The sequence below is a fragment of the Oncorhynchus clarkii genome, unplaced genomic scaffold, assembly GCF_045791955.1.
Source record: "Oncorhynchus clarkii lewisi isolate Uvic-CL-2024 unplaced genomic scaffold, UVic_Ocla_1.0 unplaced_contig_9954_pilon_pilon, whole genome shotgun sequence".
NCBI lineage: Eukaryota > Metazoa > Chordata > Actinopteri > Salmoniformes > Salmonidae > Oncorhynchus > Oncorhynchus clarkii.
Window position 1 is genome coordinate 13,015 of NW_027259218.1, and position 21,848 is coordinate 34,862.

General features: G+C 45.1%; 1 protein-coding gene across 1 annotated transcript; it reads right to left on the reverse strand.

The window, feature by feature from the left end:
- Positions 1-479: 479 nt before the first annotated feature.
- On the reverse strand, positions 480-21,023 carry LOC139399897 (membrane-associated guanylate kinase, WW and PDZ domain-containing protein 1-like; the record flags this gene model as incomplete). The annotated part of the gene is made up of 11 exons (XM_071145022.1): positions 480-1,106; positions 1,375-1,560; positions 2,748-2,870; positions 4,061-4,152; positions 4,535-4,592; positions 6,378-6,413; positions 7,290-7,372; positions 13,706-13,928; positions 14,891-15,100; positions 18,390-18,509; positions 20,886-21,023. Coding segments are annotated over 11 exons (1,896 nt in total), but the record flags the coding sequence as incomplete, so codon positions are not given.
- Positions 21,024-21,848: the final 825 nt, after the last annotated feature.

The window sequence follows — 21,848 nt, forward strand, 5'->3', positions numbered from 1 at the left end:
ACAGATAAGAGTCCCTGACCTAACACCATCCTCCTCTCTTCTCCTCTGTCTCCTCCTCCCATCCTGGACATGCTCTCCACCTTTCCATCCATAATTCCCTCTCTCACTTATCTGATCACCCACTCATGTTTCGTCTCTACATAACATCCACAACCTCCTTTATTCAACCTTAAACCCACTTACCCCCTAACACACTCAACATCTCAGCTATTCATGCTGTTTGCCAGTGGAAGTGTCTTTATCTGCGAACCAATCCCTCCCCCTCTCTCATTCCCTCCTTCCCCTATCTTCCTCCCTGGGTTGAGCATGTACCCCACTGCACCAGCATGATGACCAGACACCCCTCGTCCTTCCTCCTCTCCCTCCCTCCTGACCCTAATCAGTGGACTACGTACCCCACTGCACCAGCATGGTGACCAGACACCCCTCCGTCCTTCCTCCTCTCCCTCCCTCCTGACCCTAATCAGTGGACTACGTACCTCTCTGCACCAGCATGGTGACCTCGCTGCCTCTGGGACACTTGCTGAGCAGGTCCACCACCTGGTTGTGAGTCATGTTCTGGACGTTCCTCTTGTTCACCTCCATCAGAATGTCTGACTCCTTCAGGCCCCTGCAGCGGGGGTAGTCCACAATCTGCTTCACCCTCTGACCCCCACCCGTCAAGCTGTCAGCGATTGTGAACCCAAAGCCCTTATCGCCCTTCTCCATGTGCACCGTGATCAGCTCGGGCTGCCCGGCGATGGACGACGCCAGGGTGACCACGTCGCTGGAGGAGTAGCCGTGTGAGCCATTGGACGCCACCTCCGCCGAGGGGCTGAGGGCCCGCGGCTCCCTCATCCCGTTAACGGGGCCTCCGGTCTGGCTGCCGTGGCTGGACGGGGAGTCATAGCTCTGCTGGCCATTGACGATGATGGGCTCCTTGTCCAGGATGGCCACGGAGGTCACCAGGCTGGTGTTGGGGTCATCGGGGTCAAAGGGCAGGGGGTAGCCGCGGCACAGGGCCAGGTCCACCATGGAGCCGATCGGGATGGACTGGAAGATCTTCACCACCTGGGCGTGGGTGTAGCCAAGCACGATGATGTCATTCACACTCACTATGACATCACCTAGAGAAGGAAGACACGGAGACGGACAGGACAGTTAGTAACACAGTTACTAGAACAGTCACTATCACATCACATTAGTAACAGTTAGTAGAACAGTAAGTAACACAGTGAATGTGCTATGTGGGGTGCAAGTATATTACCATATGTCTCCAATATGTTCAGTACTTAGTTTACACAATCACTTCAACCTCCTTAGGAATGGGGCAAATGCTTTCTGTATAAATGGTGTGAAACAGTGGCCTCTGTGGGCTAAGACAGTGTACTGCACCTGTCTCCATCTTCCCATCCACAGCAGCAGGACCGTCCAGGACAAGACTCTTGATCTGGAGGAACTCATCCGGCTCGTCGCCCCCGACGACGGTAAAGCCGAACCCACGGCGGCTCTTCTTCAGTTTGGTGTTGATGAAGGTTCCGTTCAGTTCTGCTGGGTTCCGTGTGAAGAACGGCTTCCCTCCTACAGAACACAGGGAAGAGAACATTATTTGGAACATATTTGTATCTGTCTCGATCCGTGTCAGTTACATTAGCTGCCTTTGTCTTTTCACTTGTCTACCTAGGTCTACCTATCGATGTCTGTCTGTCTGTCTGTCTGTCTGTCTGTATGTCTGTCTGTCTGTCTGTCTGTCTGTCTGTTTTTTCACTTGTCTACCTATCGATGTCTGTCTGTCTGTCTGTCTTTTCACTTATCTACCTATCTATGTCTGTCTGTCTGTCTGTCTGTCTGTCTGTCTGTCTGTCTGTCTGTTTTTTCACTTGTCTCCTTATCGATGTCTGTCTGTCTGTCTGTCTGTCTTTTCACTTGTTTTTACCTATCTATGTCTGTCTCTGTCTGTCTGTCTTTTCACTTATCTACCTATCTCTGTCTGTCTGTCTGTCTGTCTTTTCACTTGTCTACCTATCTCTGTCTGTCTGTCTGTCTGTCTGTCTTTTCACTTGTCTACCTATCTATCTATGTCTGTCTGTCTGTCTGTCTGTCTGTCTGTCTGTCTGTCTGTCTGTCTGTCTGTCTGTCTGTCTGTCTGTCTGTCTGTCTGTTCACTTGTCTACCTATCTATGTCTCTGTCTGTCTGTCCGTCCGTCCGTCCGTCCGTCCGTCCGTCCGTCTTTTCACTTGTCTACCTATCTGTCTGTCTGTCTGTCTGTCTGTCTGTCTGTCTTTTCACTTGTCTACCTATCTATCTATGTCTGTCTGTCTGTCTGTCCGTCCGTCCATCTGTCTTTTCACTTGTCTACCTATCTGTCCGTCCGTCCGTCCGTCCGTCCGTCTGTCTTTTCACTTGTCTACCTATCTATCTATCTGTCTGTCTGTCTGTCTGTCTGTCTGTCTGTCTGTGAATGACAGGAGAGAATGCTCAACATCCATGGTGTGTTGGTCATAGCTAGTTAACATATACAGAACATTCACTGTGGTGCATGTGGGCTGATAGACAGGTTAATAACCTTATATGGTAATTGTTTCCTCAAGAGCTTGAGCCCTTGAAACATTTGATCCCAAGGGTCCTCTGTCTATGTCTGGTCATGCTTGTGTCACTGAAACTATACATTGTGGGTGTATTTGATTGCGAATTAAATGTCTGTGGTGCACAAGACCCTGGTATTGAAAGTGTGTGTGTGTTGTCTAGAAAGTGTAACCCCACTCACGTTTGGTCCCTCCCGGGGGAGGGGGCAGTGGGGGCGGGTCCTGTGGGTCACGGTATGTCTCCAGGTGGTTACTGGCATAGACGGCCAGGGGAGCACCAGCTGAGGAGTGTTCCTCTATCCACTCTGTACAGCGAGAGACACAGAGGGACTGTGAAATCACAGACACAAAACACACGGATGCACGCAAGCACACACACACACACAAATACATGCACACACATACACTGACACACAACCGTACACAATCAATAAACGCTATACACTTTAAAATGACTAAAACCTAACACAGTAAATTACGCAATAAGAGATAGATTTATTGAAAAGATGTTTTAACATTGCATCTGATATTACATGCCATTTCATCATTACATTGTGTCTCAGTGGTCCTAACACGTAGCACGCATGATATCAGCAGCAGTTTGCACATGGACGACGGCTTCCACAGCTCTAAGACAAATAAGTGAATGCTACAGTGGCTCATGTGTTGAAAGGAATATAAAAAATGATGTTTTAATGATATTTAATCAAACAAATAGGAACCCAAACGCCAACAGGACAGGACAAGGGTTGGGGTCAATTCCATTTCATATCCAGGAGAATTCATCAAAATTCTAATTCTGAGGAACTAACTTTTCATTCTTAAACTGGGCTGACTTCAAATAGAATGAACCCCAACCGTGCAGGACAAGACATGAGACAAGACATGAGACAAGACATGTGACAAGACGTGACGAGACAGAGACAAGACATGAGACAAGACATGAGACAAGACATGACAAGACATGAGACAAGACATGAGACAAGACATGACAAGACATGAGACAAGACATGAGACAAGACATAAGACATGAGACAAGACATGAGACAAGACATGAGACAAGACGTGAGACAAGACATGAGACAAGACGTGAGACAAGACATGTGACAAGACATGAGACAAGGCGTGAGACAAGACATGAGACAAGACATGAGACAAGACATGAGACAAGACGTGAGGCAAGACGTGAGACAAGACATGAGACAAGACGTGAGACAAGACGTGAGACAAGACGTGAGACAAGACGTGAGACAAGACGTGAGACAAGACGTGAGACAAGACACGAGACAAGACGTGAGACAAGACGTGAGACAAGACATGAGACAAGACGTGAGACAAGACGTGAGACAAGACGTGAGACAAGACATGAGACAAGACGTGAGACAAGACGTGAGACAAGACGTGAGACAAGACGTGACAAGACGAGACAGACGTGAAGAAAGAAAGAAATGGTGCCGTGCCAGGGCAGGAAACGAACCTCGAATGTACCGCTCACCTTCAGGAGGCTGCGGCTGCTGCTGCTCCAGCTGCATCCTGCGTTTAGCCTCCACTATGGGGTTCTCATACTGGGTCTTCCTGTTGATGTGACTGATGATGAGAGAGAGAGAGAGAGAGGAGAGGGAAAGGATGAGTGTGGGATATTGATTGTCACCATGATAAATGACAGTACATAGTGTTGGACATCCTCTGGCTCACAGCCTCGTAAATCCCACCAGCTCCGTGACAACCTCATAGGTCTACACAAACTACACACTGGCTACACAAAATGGAGTCCGGTTTCAGATACATCTACGTAGCTTCAAACCAATTATAGTACACAGAATGTAGAAACGGTCTGACGAGAGGCTGAGAGAAAATGCTAGTTCAACTGAAACTTCATGAAAATGCTGATGTATTCCGTCGTATGAATTATTGTGGGGTTAATGAGAGGCATGTGAAAAGAGATGAAGCGTGAGGTGTTCCAACTTACTCTACGTAGTAAACCCCATACACTGGGTCATCTATCTTCTCCCATCCAGCAGGCAGCTCTGAAACAGAGAAGGAAAAGCAATGTTAGATCACTGTAATGACACATTCATTAAGGCAGTGTTCTCCTTCAGGAAGTACTTCAGAGGATGACGCTGTGCTCTATTCAAGGTCTCCCAGGTGTGTAAACCAACTCTGAAGTGAATCTATGTTTACCTGTCATGACTCAGTACAGTCAGTGGGCCACGGTGCAGATATCTAATATGGAGTCAAACTACTCCCTCTACCTCACTGAGCGAGGCACACACAGGCTACACACACACACACAGGCTACACACAGACAGGCTACACACACAGTCAGCTGTCAGGGGAGATTCTGAACTAAATGAGACTACAGAGCTTGACCGCTCCCACCTACTAGATTTACTATTCATCCAGTCAGACCCAGCCTGCTCATATCTGTCTCTGTCTTCAGAACAGAACCAGGTTGTTTTCTACATTATCAACAGCTACAAACAGCTGATAGATGGACACAATTGCACGCCTCAGACAAGTGAACGTAGCCAGCAGGCCAGTACTTATAGGCCAGTCCAGAACCATATATTAAGAGAGTTGGGCCACGTTTTAAAACAGACCATGTTAGTGACTTTATTCTCCAAATGTTGGTGATGTAAGAATACAAGAGAGCCTACCTGTGAAATGAACCGCTGTAAACAAGCAAAATAGAGCAGCGATTTAACAGACATTTTTATTGATTAGCATTCGGGATAATGTGCATCTAAGTCGGTACTGTGTTGTGGTGTCAACAAATTGCATATCTGCTTTCAATGGACATCTTTATAGAAATAAACATTACAATATTCTCAGCACGTTCAGACAAAAATCACATTGGCCCAACAGTCTACACGACAGTCTGCACGACAGTCTCCACGACAGTCTCCACGACAGTCTGCATGACTCGGGGGAGTCAGAAGACATTCACGACAATGCAGAGAGCCAACATCATGCATCTGTATGATTGTACTTTACATAACTGGTCATCTACATGCAGTTTCTGGCTATGTGTTCACTGCAGATGTTACCGTGTTTCAGTATATCTTTCAAACACTGCCTCCTCCAGCATGCGCACACAAGCCCGTACACGTGCACACGCTCGGCTGCATCGGCGCTCAAAGGGAATTGTCTGACAGAGAGACTATTAAGCTGACACTCCCAATAAAGCGTTAGCATCTCATTCTCCTCCTCACCGTATTTGATTTCATACAAAGACATTAGCGCAATGTGTTAGCGTGGGCTGCTGTGAACACCGACAAAAACACTTTGGAGCAGGCTGGCTTTCACAATCGATAATCATACACTGCCTGCTTCTGATGTGCCAGACGTAAAAGGAGCTCATAGGCCCGAGACTCAGAGCCCTGAAAGAGTCAGAGATTGCGTTCCCTTTCAGGAGCCTTTCTGTTTCTGCCAAATAGTCTAGTCTGTGGAGCAGCCGTAACTACGGAGGGCAACCTGAGACGTCAAATCAAACACCTTCCTAATGTGTCTCCTGCATAAAAAGGAAATCACTCACTCAGTTAGAAGCAAGCAGTACACCGCGTTAATTAAGTGAATATAGGAGCCAAATTATACGATTATCGTGACACATCCAAATAGATGAGTGACATGGTAAGAAAGAATCTAGTAATTGTAGATCAAGGTTTCGTATAAAACACTTTTCAAATCAAATGTTATTGATTAACAGTATAGAAAGAAAAGATTGAGAGTCACCATAACCCTCACCAATACACAGCCGATAGAAATGCAACGACAGAAACAGAGTGAGAGAGTGAGAGAATAAAGGGGCATACCTAGCTCATTGTCCGGCTCCTCCGTATGTACCCCTTCTTCTCCACGGTGAAGAGAGCAGGATGAAACAGAAAGGGTGGTTGATTGGGTGAAAGAATGACACAGAAAGGAAAATAAGGAGAGACAGTAAAGTAATATTAGAGAGAAAGACAAGGAGGGAGAAATAGAAATATTTAAGTAACCAAATCAGTATTTACTGAAACATAGATGCACCGTAATCCCTAAAATCAATGATGTATGGAACTAAGAGATGACACATGACAGTTATCTAAATGGCCACATGGTGGTGCCATTTCTGATATTGGTCGAAGAATTTCTTCTGAACTTTCACACAGACATCTATATCGTTACTTGTATGTTCCTGAACAAAATGAATCTAACATTGTTGCATAGATATTTATTTGAAAATGTACAATGTACACAGTGGTGTAACAAATAAATAATAATAATAAAAACATCTTCAAAGGAACTATTACACAATTCCTTAGATGGAAAGCCAATCTCAAAAATAACCTCTTTCCAATTTGACTAAGGTATCAAAACATTGTCGTGGTAATAATGGGACCAGTGTATAGAAACAGACTTTATCATATATAGATAGATATGAGCTCAGTGGCACCACCTTCTGATACCATCAACATGGTGCAAGATTAGGAGGTAAACAATAGATCACAGAAATGAGTGAAACTCTCTCTCTCTCTCTCTCTCTCTCTCTCTCTCTCTCTCTCTCTCTCTCTCTCTCTCTCTCTCTCTCTCTCTCTCTCTCTCTCTCTCTCTCTCTCTCTCTCTCTCTCTCTCTCTCTCTCTCTCTCTCTCTCTCTCTCTCTCTCTCTCTCTCTCTCTCTCTCTCTCTCTCTCTCTCTCTCTCTCTCTCACACACACACACACACACACACACACAGGGCCTGGCTTACCATCATCCTCACACTCTTCCAGAGGTTTTAGAGGTTTCTCCAGACAGCGAGGGTCAATCCACGATGTGGTCTTTGTGTTGTGGCTGAGGAAACAACAAACACACAGAGCTGTTAAAGACTGGCTCTAAAGTCAAGGTGATGAGCACTAAAAGCTAACAAAAGACCAATGATCTCATCAGCACAAGGATGTAAGGGGTTAAAGTCAATAGGCTTGTCAACAAGCAAGTAAAACCAAACAGAGATTAACGCAACACCAAAAAGACTTCTCCCCCACTGAGAAACACAGACAAAAGGGTTGGAAGGGGTCATTGTCGACATATTGTCTAGAATAGGTAGCTGTATCCTCAACGTCACCACTACAAGCTTTCCTGTCAATCCTAAAGCAGACCAACATGCAGGTGTTGAATGCACAAAGCCATTTCATCATCCTCTCCCAGCCAGGCAGGCAGACAAGCAGGCAGACCCAGCTCTGTGTGTTGGTCTGAGGGCAGAGGGCTGTGCTTCATTGAGGTGGTCAGGTGATCTGATCTGCCTGTGATCTCTAAGGAGATCAGACTATAGAAGATTAACAGCCTGGAGAGCACTGACAGGCCTTTCTGGGGGAGGGGAGGGAGGGATAATAGTGGGATACAGAACAGAGAGTATATAGGGTATGTAGTCTATGAAGTAGACCTCTCCATTCTCAGTGTATGCTAACGGTACTTACATAGGGTATAGGGTGAATATGTACACTATGGGTGGTTCAGACAGCCCAGTACATCATTGGGCCCGAGCTCCCTGCCATCCAGGACCTCTATACTCAGGTGGTATCAGAGGAAGGCCCAAAAAATTGCCAAAGACTCCAGCCAACCAAGCCATAGACTGTTCACTCTGCTACTGTCTGGCAACGATACCAAGCCATAGACTGTTCACTCTGCTACTGTCTGGCAACGACACCGGAGCATCGGCTCTCGGACCGACAGGCGCAGAGACCTCTGCTACCCTCAAGCCATAAGACTGCTAAATAGCCCGACTGCTAAGTAGTCAATTAATGGTACCCAAACTGTCTGCACTGAATCCATCTTACACTGACCCTACTACGCACACTCACTAGAGTTTATATACACACACCATATACACACTCACTAGGCTTTATATACACATTCACTAGACTTTATATACACACACTATATACAAACGCACTCACACAGTCAAACAATACACATGCACACACACTTAACATACACACGCATACTGACACAACACAGACAAACATATATACACACACACACACTTTTACACTCATCATATGCTGCTGCTACTCTGTTCTTAATTGTATTCTAAATATTATCTATCCTGATGTCTAGTTACTTTACCCTGTCTTCGTGTACATATCTACCTCAAATACCTTATTATTATCTATCCTGATGTCTAGTTACTTTACCCTGCCTTCATGTACATATCTACCTCAAATACCTTATTATTATCTATCCTGATGTCTAGTTACTTTACCCTGCCTTCATGTACATATCTACCTCAAATACCTTATTATTATCTATCCTGATGTCTAGTTACTTTACCCTGCCTTCATGTACATATCTACCTCAAATACCTTATTATTATCTATCCTGATGTCTAGTTACTTTACCCTGCCTTCATGTACATATCTACCTCAAATACCTTATTATTATCTATCCTGATGCCTAGTCACTTTACCCTGCCTTAATGTACATATCTACCTCAAATACCTTATTATTATTATCTATCCTGATGCCTAGTCACTTTACCCTGCCTTCATGTACATATCTAAGCTTGATGCCCTCAATCTCACACAAATTATCAATGAACCTACCAGGTACCACCCCAAATCCGTAAACATGGGCACCATGATAGATATCATCCTAACTAACTCGCCCTCCAAATACACCTCTGCAGTTTTCAACCACAATCGCAGCGATCACTGCCTCATTGCCTGCATCCATAATGGGTCTGCAGTCAAACGACCACCCCTCATCACTGTCAAACGCTCCCTAAAACACTTCTGCGAACAGGCCTTTCTAATTGACCTGGCCGGGGTATCCTGGAATGACATTGACCTCATCCTGTCAGTAGAGGATGGCTGGTTATTCTTTAAAAGTGCCTTCCTCACCATCTTAAATAAGCATGCCCCATTCAAAAAAATGAGAACTAGGAATATATATAGCCCTTGACTAGCTTTTTCAAACAGAAATTTGCATCCTGTAGCACAAACTCAAAATAGTTATGGGACACTGTAAAGTCTATAATAAGAGCACCTCCTCCCAGCTGCCCACTGCACTGAGGCTAGGAAACACTGTCACTACCGATAAATCCACAATAATTGAGAATTTCAATAAGCATTTTTCCACGACTGGCCATGCTTTCCACCTGGCTACCCCTACGCCGGTCAACAGCCCTGTGCTCCCCACAGCAACTCGCCCAAACCTCCCCCACTTCTCCTTCACCCAAATCCAGATGGCTGATGTTCTGAAAGAGCTGCAAAATCTGGACCCCTACAAATCAGCTGGGCAAGACAATCTGGACCCTCTCTTTCTAAAATAATCTAAAGAAATTATTGCAACCCCTATTACTAGCCTGTTCAACCTCTCTTTCGTATTGTCTGAGATTCCCATGGATTGGAAAGCTGCCGTGGTCATCCCCCTCTTCAAAGGGGGAAACCCTCTAGATCCAAACTGCTACAGACCAGATCTATTCTACCCTACCTTTCTAAGATCTTTGAAAGCCAAGTTAACAAACAGATTACTGACCATTTTGAATCTCAATGTACCTTCTCCGCTATGCAATCTGGTTTCAGAGCTGGTCATGGGTGCACCTCAGCCACGCTCAAGGTCCTAAACGATATCATAACCGCCATCGATAAGAGACATTACTGGGGAGCCGTATTCATCGACCTGGCTAAGGCTTTCGACTCTGTCAATCACAACATTCTTATTGGCCTTGGTCTCTCAAATGATTGCCTCGCCTGGTTCACCAACTACTTCTCCGATAGAGTTCAGTATGTCAAATCGGAGGGCCTGTTGTCCGGACCTCTGGCAGTCTCTATGGGTGTGCCACAGGGTTCAATTCTCGGGCCGACTCTCTTCTCTGTAAACATCAATGATGTCGCTCTCGCTGCTGGTGATTCTCTGATCCACCTCTACGCAGACGACACCATTCTGTATACCTCTGGCCCTTCGTTGGACACCTTAACTAACCTTCAGATGAGCTTCAATGCCATACAACTCTCCTTCCGTGGCCTCCAACTGCTCTTAAATGCAAGTGAAACTAAATGCATGCTCTTCATCTGATCGCTGACCGCACCTGCCCGCCCATCCAGCATCACTACTCTGGACAGTTCTGACTAAGAATATGTGGACAACTACAAATACCTAAGTGTCTGGTTAGACTGTAAACTCTCCTTCCAGAATCACATTAAACATCTCCAATCCAAAATTAAATCTAGAATCGGCTTCCTATTTCGCAACAAAGCATCCTTCCCTCATGCTGCCAAACATACCCTCGTAAAACAGACCATCCTACCGATCCTTGACTTCGGCGATGTCATTTACAAAATAGCCTCCAACACTCTACTCAACGAATTGGATGCAGTCTATCACAGTGCCATCTGTTTTGTCACCAAAGCCCCATACACTACCCACCACTGCGACCTGTATGATCTCGTTGGCTGGCCCTCGCTTCATACTAGTCGCCAAACCCACTGGCTCTAGGTCATCTACAAGTCTCTGCTAGGTAAAGCCCCGCCTTATCTCAGCTCACTGGTCACCATAGCAGCACCCACCCGTAGCACTCACACCAGCAGGTATATCTCACTGGTCACCCCCAAAGCCAATTCTTACTTTGGCCGCCTCTCCTTCCAGTTCTCTGCTGTCAATGACTGGAACGAACTGCAAAAATCTCTGAAGTTGGAGACTCTTACCCCCCTCACTAGCTTTAAGCTGAGCACTGCACCTGTACATAGCTCATCTGTAAATAGCCCATCCAATCTTCCTCAACCCCATACTGTATTTATTTATGTATGTTCCTCCTTTGCACCCCAGTATCTCAACTTGCACATTCATCTTCTGCACATCTACCATTCCAGTGTTTAATTGCTATATTGTAATTACTTCACCACCATGGCCTATTTATTGCCTTACCTCTCTTATCCTACCTCATTTGCACATGCTGTATATAGACTTTTCTACTGCATTATTGATTGTATGTTTGTTTACTCCATGTGTAACTCTGTGTTGTTGTATGTGTCGAACTGCTTTGCTTTATCTTGGCCAGGTCACAGTTGCAAATGAGAACTTTTTCTCAACTAGCCTACCTGGTTAAATAAAGGTTAAATATTTTTTTAAATAAAAAATACCTTATTATTATCTATCCTGATGCCTAGTCACTTTACCCTGCCTTAATGTACATATCTACCTCAAATACCTTATTATTATTATCTATCCTGATGTCTAGTCACTTTACCCTGCCTTAATGTACATATCTACCTCAAATACCTTATTATTATTATCTATCCTGATGCCTAGTCACTTTACCCTGCCTTAATGTACATATCTACCTCAAATACCTTATTATTATTATTATTATCTATCCTGATGCCTAGTCACTTTACCCTGCCTTAATGTACATATCTACCTCAAATACCTTATTATTATTATTATTATCTATCCTGATGCCTAGTCACTTTACCCTGCCTTCATGTACATATCTACCTCAAATGCCTCGTAACCTCTGCACATTGATCTGGTACTGGTGCTCCCTGTATATAGCTCCACATTGATCTGGGACTGGTACTCCCTGTATATAGCTCCACATTGATCTGCTACTGGTGCTCCCTGTATATAGCTCCACATTGATCTGGTACTGGTGCTCCCTGTATATAGCTCCACATTGATCTGGTACTGGTAGTCCCTGTATATAGCTCCACATTGATCTGGTACTGGTGCTCCCTGTATATTGCTCCATTCTTGTGTATTTTATTCCTATTGTGTAACTTACTATTTCATGTCTTATCATTATTTTTTAAATTGCTGACAGGTGTATACAATCGAGCACACGGCAATGCAATCTCCATAGACAAACACTGGCAGTAGAATGGCTTTACTGAAGAGCTCAGTGACTTTCAACTTGGCGCCGTCATAGGATGCCACCTTTCCAACAAGTCAGTTTATCAAATTTCTGCCCTGCTAGAGCTTCCCCGGTCAACTGTAAGTGCAGCTATTGTGAAGTGGAAACATCTAGGAGCAACAACGGCTCAGCCACGAAGTGGTAGGCCACACAAGCTCACAGAACGGTACCGCTGAGTGCTGAAGCGCGTACAAATCGGCTGTCCTCGGTTGCAACTCTCACTACCGAGTTCCAAACTGCCTCTGGAAACAATGTCAGCACAATAACTGTTGTCGGGAACTTCATGAAATGGGTTTCCATGGCTGAACAGCCACACACAAGCCTAAGATCACCACGTGCAATGTCAAGCGTTGGCTAGAGTGGTGTAAAGCTCACCACCATTGTACTCTGGAGCAGTGGAAACATGTACTCTGGAGTGATGAATCATGCTTCACCATCTGGCAGTCAGACGGACGAATCTGCGTTTGGCGGATGCTAGGAGGCCACTACCTGCCTAAATGCATAGAGCCAATCGCAAAGTTTGTTGGAGGAGGAATAATGGTCTGGGGCTATTTTTCATGGTTCGGGCTAGGCCCCTTAGTTGCAGTGAAATCTTAACGCTACGGCATACAATGACATTCTAGACCATCCCTTTGCTGTTTCGGCATGACAATGCCTCCATGCACAAAGCGAGTTCCATATTGAAATGGTTTGTCAAGATCAGTTTGGAAGAACTTGACTGGCCTTCAGAGCCTTGACCTTAACCCCATCAAACACCTTTCGGATGAATTGGAACGCTGACTGCGAGCCAGGCCTAATCGCCCAACATGAGTGCCCGACCTCCCTAACGCTCTTGTGGCTAAATTAAAGCAAGTCCCCGCAGAAATGTTCCAACATCTAGTGGAAATCCTTTCCAGAAGAGTGGAGGCTGTTATAGCAGCAAAGGGGGGACCAACTCCATATTACTGCCCATGATTTTGGAATGAGATGTTTGACGAGCAGGTGTCCACATACTTTTGGTCGTGTAATGTATATTATACATGCTCTATAAAGTAGACTTCTCCGTTCTCGGTGTAAGCTAAGGTACAGGCCATAGGGATTTAGGATAGGATTTAGGGTATATTATACGTACTCTATAAAGTAGACTTCTCCGTTCTCGGTGTAAGCTAAGGTACAGGCCATAGGGATTTAGGATAGGATTTAGGGTATATATATAAAGTAGACTTCTCCGTTCTCGGTGTAAGCTAAGGTACAGGCCATAGGGATTTAGGATAGGATTTAGGGTATATTATACGTACTCTATAAAGTAGACTTCTCCGTTCTCGGTGTAGGCCATCTCCCAGTTGCCTGGCAGGGGTCCTAGGGGGTCTTCTGGGGAGGCCTGGGGCTGGGCGTGTGTCTGCTGCCCGCTGTCCGAGGTGGATGCGGCCACGTTGTTCAGACCATAGGACGGAGCGTTCTCGCGCGCGGGGTACGGCCGTAGAACACCGCGGCAGCTCTCGTCCTGGTCGCTAGGGTTACCTGTGCACAACAAGGGAGAGGGGAAGAGACTACGAACTAAGGATCCTGGGAAAGTAAGGAGCACGACAACACAGAACAAAACAGAGAGAGGAGGTTTATGTTTCCTGCTGTAACAGGAATGTGGGACTCTAAGGGTGGAATGATAAGACAATTTATGCTAAGAGTACTGTGTGCAATATAGGACTACTAAAACCAACAGCAACAAAAGTATATACTATGGTTCACGACTGCTAAACATTTTTCCTTTCTTAACTTTCTCTCCCTCCCTCTGTAAACCCCCTGCCTGCTAGTCCAAAGGAATGGGGCCCAATGACTATAATGAACATGCAGTCAGCCTCTATTTCTCTTAAACCCCCCTCTATCTTGCCCTCCCTGACTTCATCATCCCTCTCTCACTTCCGTGAGCCTTTCAGGGGTGATCAAACGCTAATTCACCACTCTGACAGACTGGCAGGACACACAGAGTGAGCATAGAAGGAGAAAAAAAACTCCATCTAGGAACTGACTGACTGTCTCACAAACTCTCCAGTCCGGGCTAACACATTAACACAAGTGATATTTCAAACTCAGTCAGACATTATGCCTAAAAAACTATTCACAAAGTGTTGTTGAGAGAGAGAAAGAGAGGAAGAGTGAGAGAGAGAGGAAGAGAGTGAGAGAGTGAGAGAGAGGGAAAGATGGCGCGAGAGAGAGAGAAAACAAGAGAGAAAGATGGAGGGAGCGAGAGAGAGAACAAGAGAAAGAGAGAAAGCGAGAGACACCCAGCAACACAGGGCAGAAGAGTGGAGAGCACAAACGCAGATACACACTCTCCCTCACACATGCTTTCAAACATGTGCGTAGAAATGAGCACACACACAACTCACCCACACCCCAAACACACACATCCCCCATTGAACAGCCGCCTGGTTTGGTAGTGGTAGTCTATGTGTAATTGTCTGACGGCATGTAAAATGACATACCTGTAAAACTGTTGTTCATTTCTGTGGCCTGGTCGTCATCCTCGTAGTCAGCAGGTACTACTTGGGCGTTTTGCATGTCATTGTAGGACTTGGTGCGCTTGGGAGTGGACTGCTGGGAGCCTGGAGGGCCGTTGAGGAGCACAGCATCACTGAGAATCACTGTCCCAACCACGGGCTGCCTCGGCGGCTTAGGCGTCCCATAATAGTTACCTAGGCAACAACAGGGACATTAGCATGCCTGAGAAAGAGATGGAGGGGGAGGGAGAGGGAGAGAGAGAGGGAGAAGAGAGGGAGGGAGAAGGAGAGAGGAACGGGGAGGGAGAGAGGGAGGGGGAGATAGGAAGTGGTAGGGGGATGGGGAGGGAGGGAGGGAGGGAGGGAGGGAGGGAGGGAGGGAGGGAGGGAGGGAGGGAGGGGGAGATAGGAAGTGGTAGGGGGTGAGGGACAGGGAGGGAGGGAAGGGGAGGGAGGGAGAGGGAGGGGTGTGGACAGGAAGGGGATGGAGAGGGAGGGGGAGGGAGAGAGGGAGGGGGGGAAGGAGAGAGGAAGGGAGAGAGAGAGCACCGGCCTCTCCCTACTAGAATCTGAAGCCAAATGTTTACTGTTTGCTGATGATCTGGTGCTTCTGTCCCCAACCAAGTAGGGCCTACAGCAGCACCTAGATCTTCTGCACAGATTCTGCCAGACCTGGGCCCTGACAGACCTGGGCCCTGACAGACCTGGGCCCTGACAGACCTGGGCCCTGACAGACCTGGGCCCTGACAGTACATCTCAGTAAGACAAAATATGATGGTGTTACAAAAAAGGTCCAGTTGCCAAGACCACAAATACAAATTCCATCTAGACACCGTTGCCCTAGAGCACACAAAAAAAATTACATCAGCGCGACAGGTAACTTCCACAAAGTTGTGAACGATCTGAGAGACAAGGCAAGTAAGGCCTATGCCATCAAACGTAACACAACATTCAAGTATTTTTAATCAGTTATAGAACTCATTGCCCTTTATGGTTGTGAGGTCTGGGGTCCGCTCACCAACCAAGAATTCACAAAATGGGACAAACACTAAATTGAACCTCTGCATGCAGAATTCTGCACAAATATCCTCTGTCTACAACGTAAAACAGCAAATCATGCATGCAGAGCAGAAATAGGCCGACACCTGCTAATGATCAAAATCCAGAAAAGAGACATTAAATTCTACAACCACCTAAAAGGAAGCGATTCCCAAACCTTCCATAACAATGCCATCCCCTACACCTACAGAGACAAGAATATCACTGCACCCGCAATAACATCTGCTAAATATGTGTATGTGACCAATAAAATTTGATATGAACCTAGAGAAGAGTCCCCTAAGCACAAACACAAACAGACCCCACCGGATCACAGGACAGCAACACAATTAGACCCAAACAAATCATGAGAAAACAAAAAGAGAATTACACATTGGAAAAAAGCTGAGCAGACTAGAATGCTAAACAGAGAGTCCTTAGTGGCATAATACCTGATCACCGTAACTGACCCAAAATGAAGGAATGCTTCACTATGTACAGACTCAGTGAGCATAGCCTTACTATTGAGAAAAGTAGGCAGACCTGGCCCTCAAGAGAAGACAGGCTATGTGCACACTGCCCACAAAATGAGGTGGAAACTGAGCTGCACTTCCTAACCTCCTGCCAAATGTATGACCATTTCAGAGATACACATTTCCCTCAGATTGCACAGATGCACAAAGAATTAGAAAACAAATCCAATTTTGATAAACTCCCATATCTACTGGGTGAAATCACAGCATCGAGATTTGTGACCTGTTTCCACACGAAAAGGGCAGCCAGTGAAGACCAAACACCATTATAAATATAACCTAGATTTATTTTCCCTTTTGTAACTATTTGCTCATCGTTACAACACTGTATATAGACATAATGACATTTACTGTTGTTTATTTCACTTTTGTTTATTATCTATTTCACTTGCTTTGGCAATGTAAACATATGCCAATAAAGCCCCTTAAATTGAATTGAAATTGAGAGAGGGGGAGGGAGGGAGGGTGAGAGAAGGAGGGGGAGGGAGCGGGAGATAGAACACAGAGAGATAGAGGACAGAGAGATAGAGGACAGAGAGGTAGAGAACAGAGAGATAGATCCAGAAAGATAGCGGGGAGGGGATCTATAAAATCTCAATGCAGTGGAAAGAGAGACAATGGCAGAGCACAAAGAGTCCTGAAATGGTGGAAATAAGCAGCTGCAGGAAAAGCAGGCTTTTTTCCCTAGTCAGTGTTGTTTTGGACTGAGAGGGAGCTGGGAGCATACAAACATAAGACAACGGGCCGGCTCAGAGAACTTTACCTTGTTAAAGTATACATTCAAATGGCTGGCTTATCACTGGTCAGTATCAGATCTGTTGCTTAAGTTTATTTCCTGTAAAACCCATTGATAAGCAAATACCATCCACAATGCAATGCAACATACTCAAAACCACATTATAAATGTATGCCATTATCTACAACTGATGAACTGTAAATCCCGATCTTTAAAAATCATCTTGAAAATAGATTTGAAAAGTCTCGCCACAATTTTTGGAAAGAAAAAATGTTGGGCATGAGAATTGGACTCATATCTCAATGCAACTGCATGTCATTGAGACCTACGTACAGTAGGTCTGCCTCACATTTGTATTGGGAAGGCATCCGGCTCCTGTGGACAGGTATTTGACACTGTCTGCGGGGGAGGAAGAAAGGAGCCAAACACACAATAGTACAGGTGGCAAGGAGATTAACACTACACACACACACACAGGTGGATTCTGTCAGGACAGAAGACGTATCACTGTGGTACACTGTCCTAATCTAGGTAAGGATAACCTTGTGATCTGTTTGTATGTGTATGTTTTGTATTGTATAATTTTTTATAAATTATAATAATCAAAATAAATATTATCAGGTCAGAAATCCTAAATACAATCTTACAAAAAAGAGAAAGATTATCTTCTGCACTCCTACAGTACCATAGCATCATCATCATCCTCCTCACCAGCATCACTAAAACCAACACCACCAGCATCATCCTCATCACCAGCATCACTAAAACCAACACCACCAGCATCATCCTCATCACCAGCATCACTAAAACCAACACCCCCAGCATCATCATCATCAACAGCATCACTAAAACCAACACCACCAGCATCATCCTCATCACAGCATCACTAAAACCAACACCCCCAGCATCATCATCATCAACAGCATCACTAAAACCAACACCACCAGCATCATCCGCATCACCAGCATCACTAAAACCAACACCCCCAGCATCCTCATCCTCCTCACCAGCATCACTAAAACCAACACCACCAGCATCATCATCCTCCTCACCCGCATCACTAAAACCAACACCACCAGCATCATCCTCATCAACAGCATCACTAAAACCAACACCACCAGCATCATCCTCATCACAGCATCACTAAAACCAACACCACCAGCATCATCATCCTCACCTTCAAACGTTCCTATTTCCAGTAGTGTTCCACTCTGCTCAAGGTTCAAGAAGTCCTCCACAGACAGGAAGTTGTAATCAACCCCGGGGACCTCCCCGTCTCGAGGGGGGCGTGTTGTACCTTGAGAGAGAGGAAACCAAGGTTATTATCAGCATTACTACCAACCACTCTGACCGAAGACCAGGGAGAAGTTTTCGAGGTGCTTCTCAGTGGCAGTTACATTTGCCAAAACCTACTCAACCTACTAATTAACAAAAACAAACATTAGGGCGTCTCTGTGGGCGGAAACAAAGATTGAGGAGGAGGAAGTAGCCGGTAATCTACATTATAATCAGTATTCACACACAGCTAGCTATGTAGCTAGCGTTCACACACAGCTAGCTATGTAGCTAGCTAGTATTCACCCACAGCTAGTTATGTAGCTAGCTAGTATTCACACACAGCTAGCTATGTAGCTAGCTAGTATTCACACACAGCTAGCTATGTAGCTAGCTAGTATTCACACACAGCTAGCTATGTAGCTAGCTAGTATTCACACACAGCTAGCTATGTAGCTAGCTAGTATTCACACACAGCTAGCTATGAGCTAGCTAGTATTCACACACAGCTAGCTATGAGCTAGCTAGTACTCACACAAAGCTAGCTATGTAGCTAGCTAGCATACACACAGCTAGCCATGTAGCTAGTTACTATACACACACAGCTAGCTATGTACAGTGCCTTGCGAAAGTATCCGGCCCCCTTGAACTTTGCAACCTTTTGCCACATTTCAGACTTCAAACATAAAGATATAAAACTGTATTTTTTGTGAAGAATCAACAACAACAATCAACAACAAGTGGGACACTTATTGGATATTTCAAACTTTTTTAACAAATCAAAAACTGAAAAATTGGGCGTGCAAAATTATTCAGCCCCCTTAAGTTAATACTTTGTAGCGCCACCTTTTGCTGCGATTACAGCTGTAAGTCGCTTGGGGTATGTCTCTATCAGTTTTGCACATCGAGAGACCAAATTTTTTTCCCATTCCTCCTTGCAAAACAGCTCGAGCTCAGTGAGGTTGGATGGAGAGCATTTGTGAACAGCAGTTTTCAGTTCTTTCCACAGATTCTCGATTGGATTCAGGTCTGGACTTTGACTTGGCATTTCTAACACCTGGATATGTTTATTTTTGAACCATTCCATTGTAGATTTTGCTTTATGTTTTGGATCATTGTCTTGTTGGAAGACAAATCTCCGTCCCAGTCTCAGGTCTTTTGCAGACTCTATCAGGTTTTCTTCCAGAATGGTCCTGTATTTGGCTCCATCCATCTTCCCATCAATTTTAACCATCTTCCCTGTCCCTGCTGAAGAAAAGCAGGCCCAAACCATGATGCTGCCACCACCATGTTTGACAGTGGGGATGGTGTGTTCAGCTGTGTTGCTTTTACGCCAAACATAACGTTTTGCATTGTTGCCAAAAAGTTCAATTTTGGTTTCATCTGACCAGAGCACCTTCTTCCACATGTTTGGTGTGTCTCCCAGGTGGCTTGTGGCAAACTTTAAACGACACTTTTTATGGATATCTTTAAGAAATGGCTTTCTTCTTGCCACTCTTCCATAAAGGCCAGATTTGTGCAATATACAACTGATTGTTGTCCTATGGACAGAGTCTCCCACCTCAGCTGTAGATCTCTGCAGTTCATCCAGAGTGATCATGGGCCTCTTGGCTGCATCTCTGATCAGTCTTCTCCTTGTATGAGCTGAAAGTTTAGAGGGACGGCCAGGTCTTGGTAGATTTGCAGTGGTCTGATACTCCTTCCATTTCAATATTATCGCTTGCACAGTGCTCCTTGGGATGTTTAAATCTTTGGAAATCTTTTTGTATCCAAATCCGGCTTTAAACTTCTTCACAACAGTATCTCGGACCTGCCTGGTGTGTTCCTTGTTCTTCATGATGCTCTCTGCGCTTTTAACGGACCTCTGAGACTATCACAGTGCAGGTGCATTTATACGGAGACTTGATTACACACAGGTGGATTGTATTTATCATCATTAGTCATTTAGGTCAACATTGGATCATTCAGAGATCCTCACTGAACTTCTGGAGAGAGTTTGCTGCACTGAAAGTAAAGGGGCTGAATAATTTTGCACGCACAATTTTTCAGTTTTTGATTTGTTAAAAAAGTTTGAAATATCCAATAAATGTTGTTCCACTTCATGATTGTGTCCCACTTGTTGTTGATTCTTCACAAAAAAATACAGTTTTATATCTTTATGTTTGAAGCCTGAAATGTGGCAAAAGGTCGCAAAGTTCAAGGGGGGCGAATACTTTCGCAAGGCACTGTAGTTAGCTAGTATACACATATAGCTAGCTAGTATTTGTAAGCAAAAAGCATATAACACCGGATCCGGAAGTTCAAACGTCATCGCTACATAGAGTCAAAAAGAGTGCCTTGGCCCCTCTTGCTTGGTTAGCTACTCTGGTTCCCCAGGACCCTAGTGGATTTACACTACACAAGGGGGACTTCCTCTCTGGGTGGAACACAATGACGATGTGGACAAAAGTGTGCGCTGCCCCCCCAAAAGCATACTCTGCCCTTGCACATGCCTGCACATCGATCGACAGTGTGAAGCTTGTAGCCACCATAAGGCCTGAGGGAGGACAAGACGGAGGAACAGGTCCACACAAACTGGAGGTGTGGGAGCTGAAAGTGACAGGGTGCAATTTCGGTCACTGCTCTCTTTGAGGCTGCAGTGAACAGAGAAGGTGGACTTGGACATGATGTGAGGAGACAGGACAGTAAGAAAGTCTCACACACCCCTACCTCACTCTGCCAGTGGTGGCAAACCACAGGCTTTAAAACATCAGGCTTTAAACGCAACGCCAGAGATGAATGAGTCACACCCCCCCCTTTTCTTCCTAATCTGTTTATTATTTTCCAATAAGAAAAGCCAGAGATATAGACATTAACATGACTCAGAGGAACTGACACTATTGCTTGGCTGTTTATTTTCCTTTCTGGCACTGCGATCATACACTATGGCTTAAAAGACCCCCTGTGGTCGTTTTCATTAAAAAACATTTGTCTTTATGGTCTAATTGAACCACATATTTGTCTCCAAAGTCCATCTGTAGTATAAAGGCCTACCTGCATCACCATGAAGAACATTGGGACTTTCTAACTATGACTGTAATGGGAACTGATTTGAGTCAATCCTCTCCTGCATTTACTGTAACTAAGTACTGACCTTTGAACTGTTTAACTGCCACTATCAAACATCTGTCAGTGTTGAATGTTACCGTTAAAGTTTGAGGCCAGACTGAGCCGAGGGAACGCTGATAATGGATCTTTGATGCTGTGTGATTCTGTTGTGTCTTACTTTCAGCCTCTCAGCCTGGAGTTTACAGAACATGTGGTACTGTCGGATTAGAATATAAAGGGCCTGTCTCCAAGAGGCCCGCGAGCCCGCTTGATC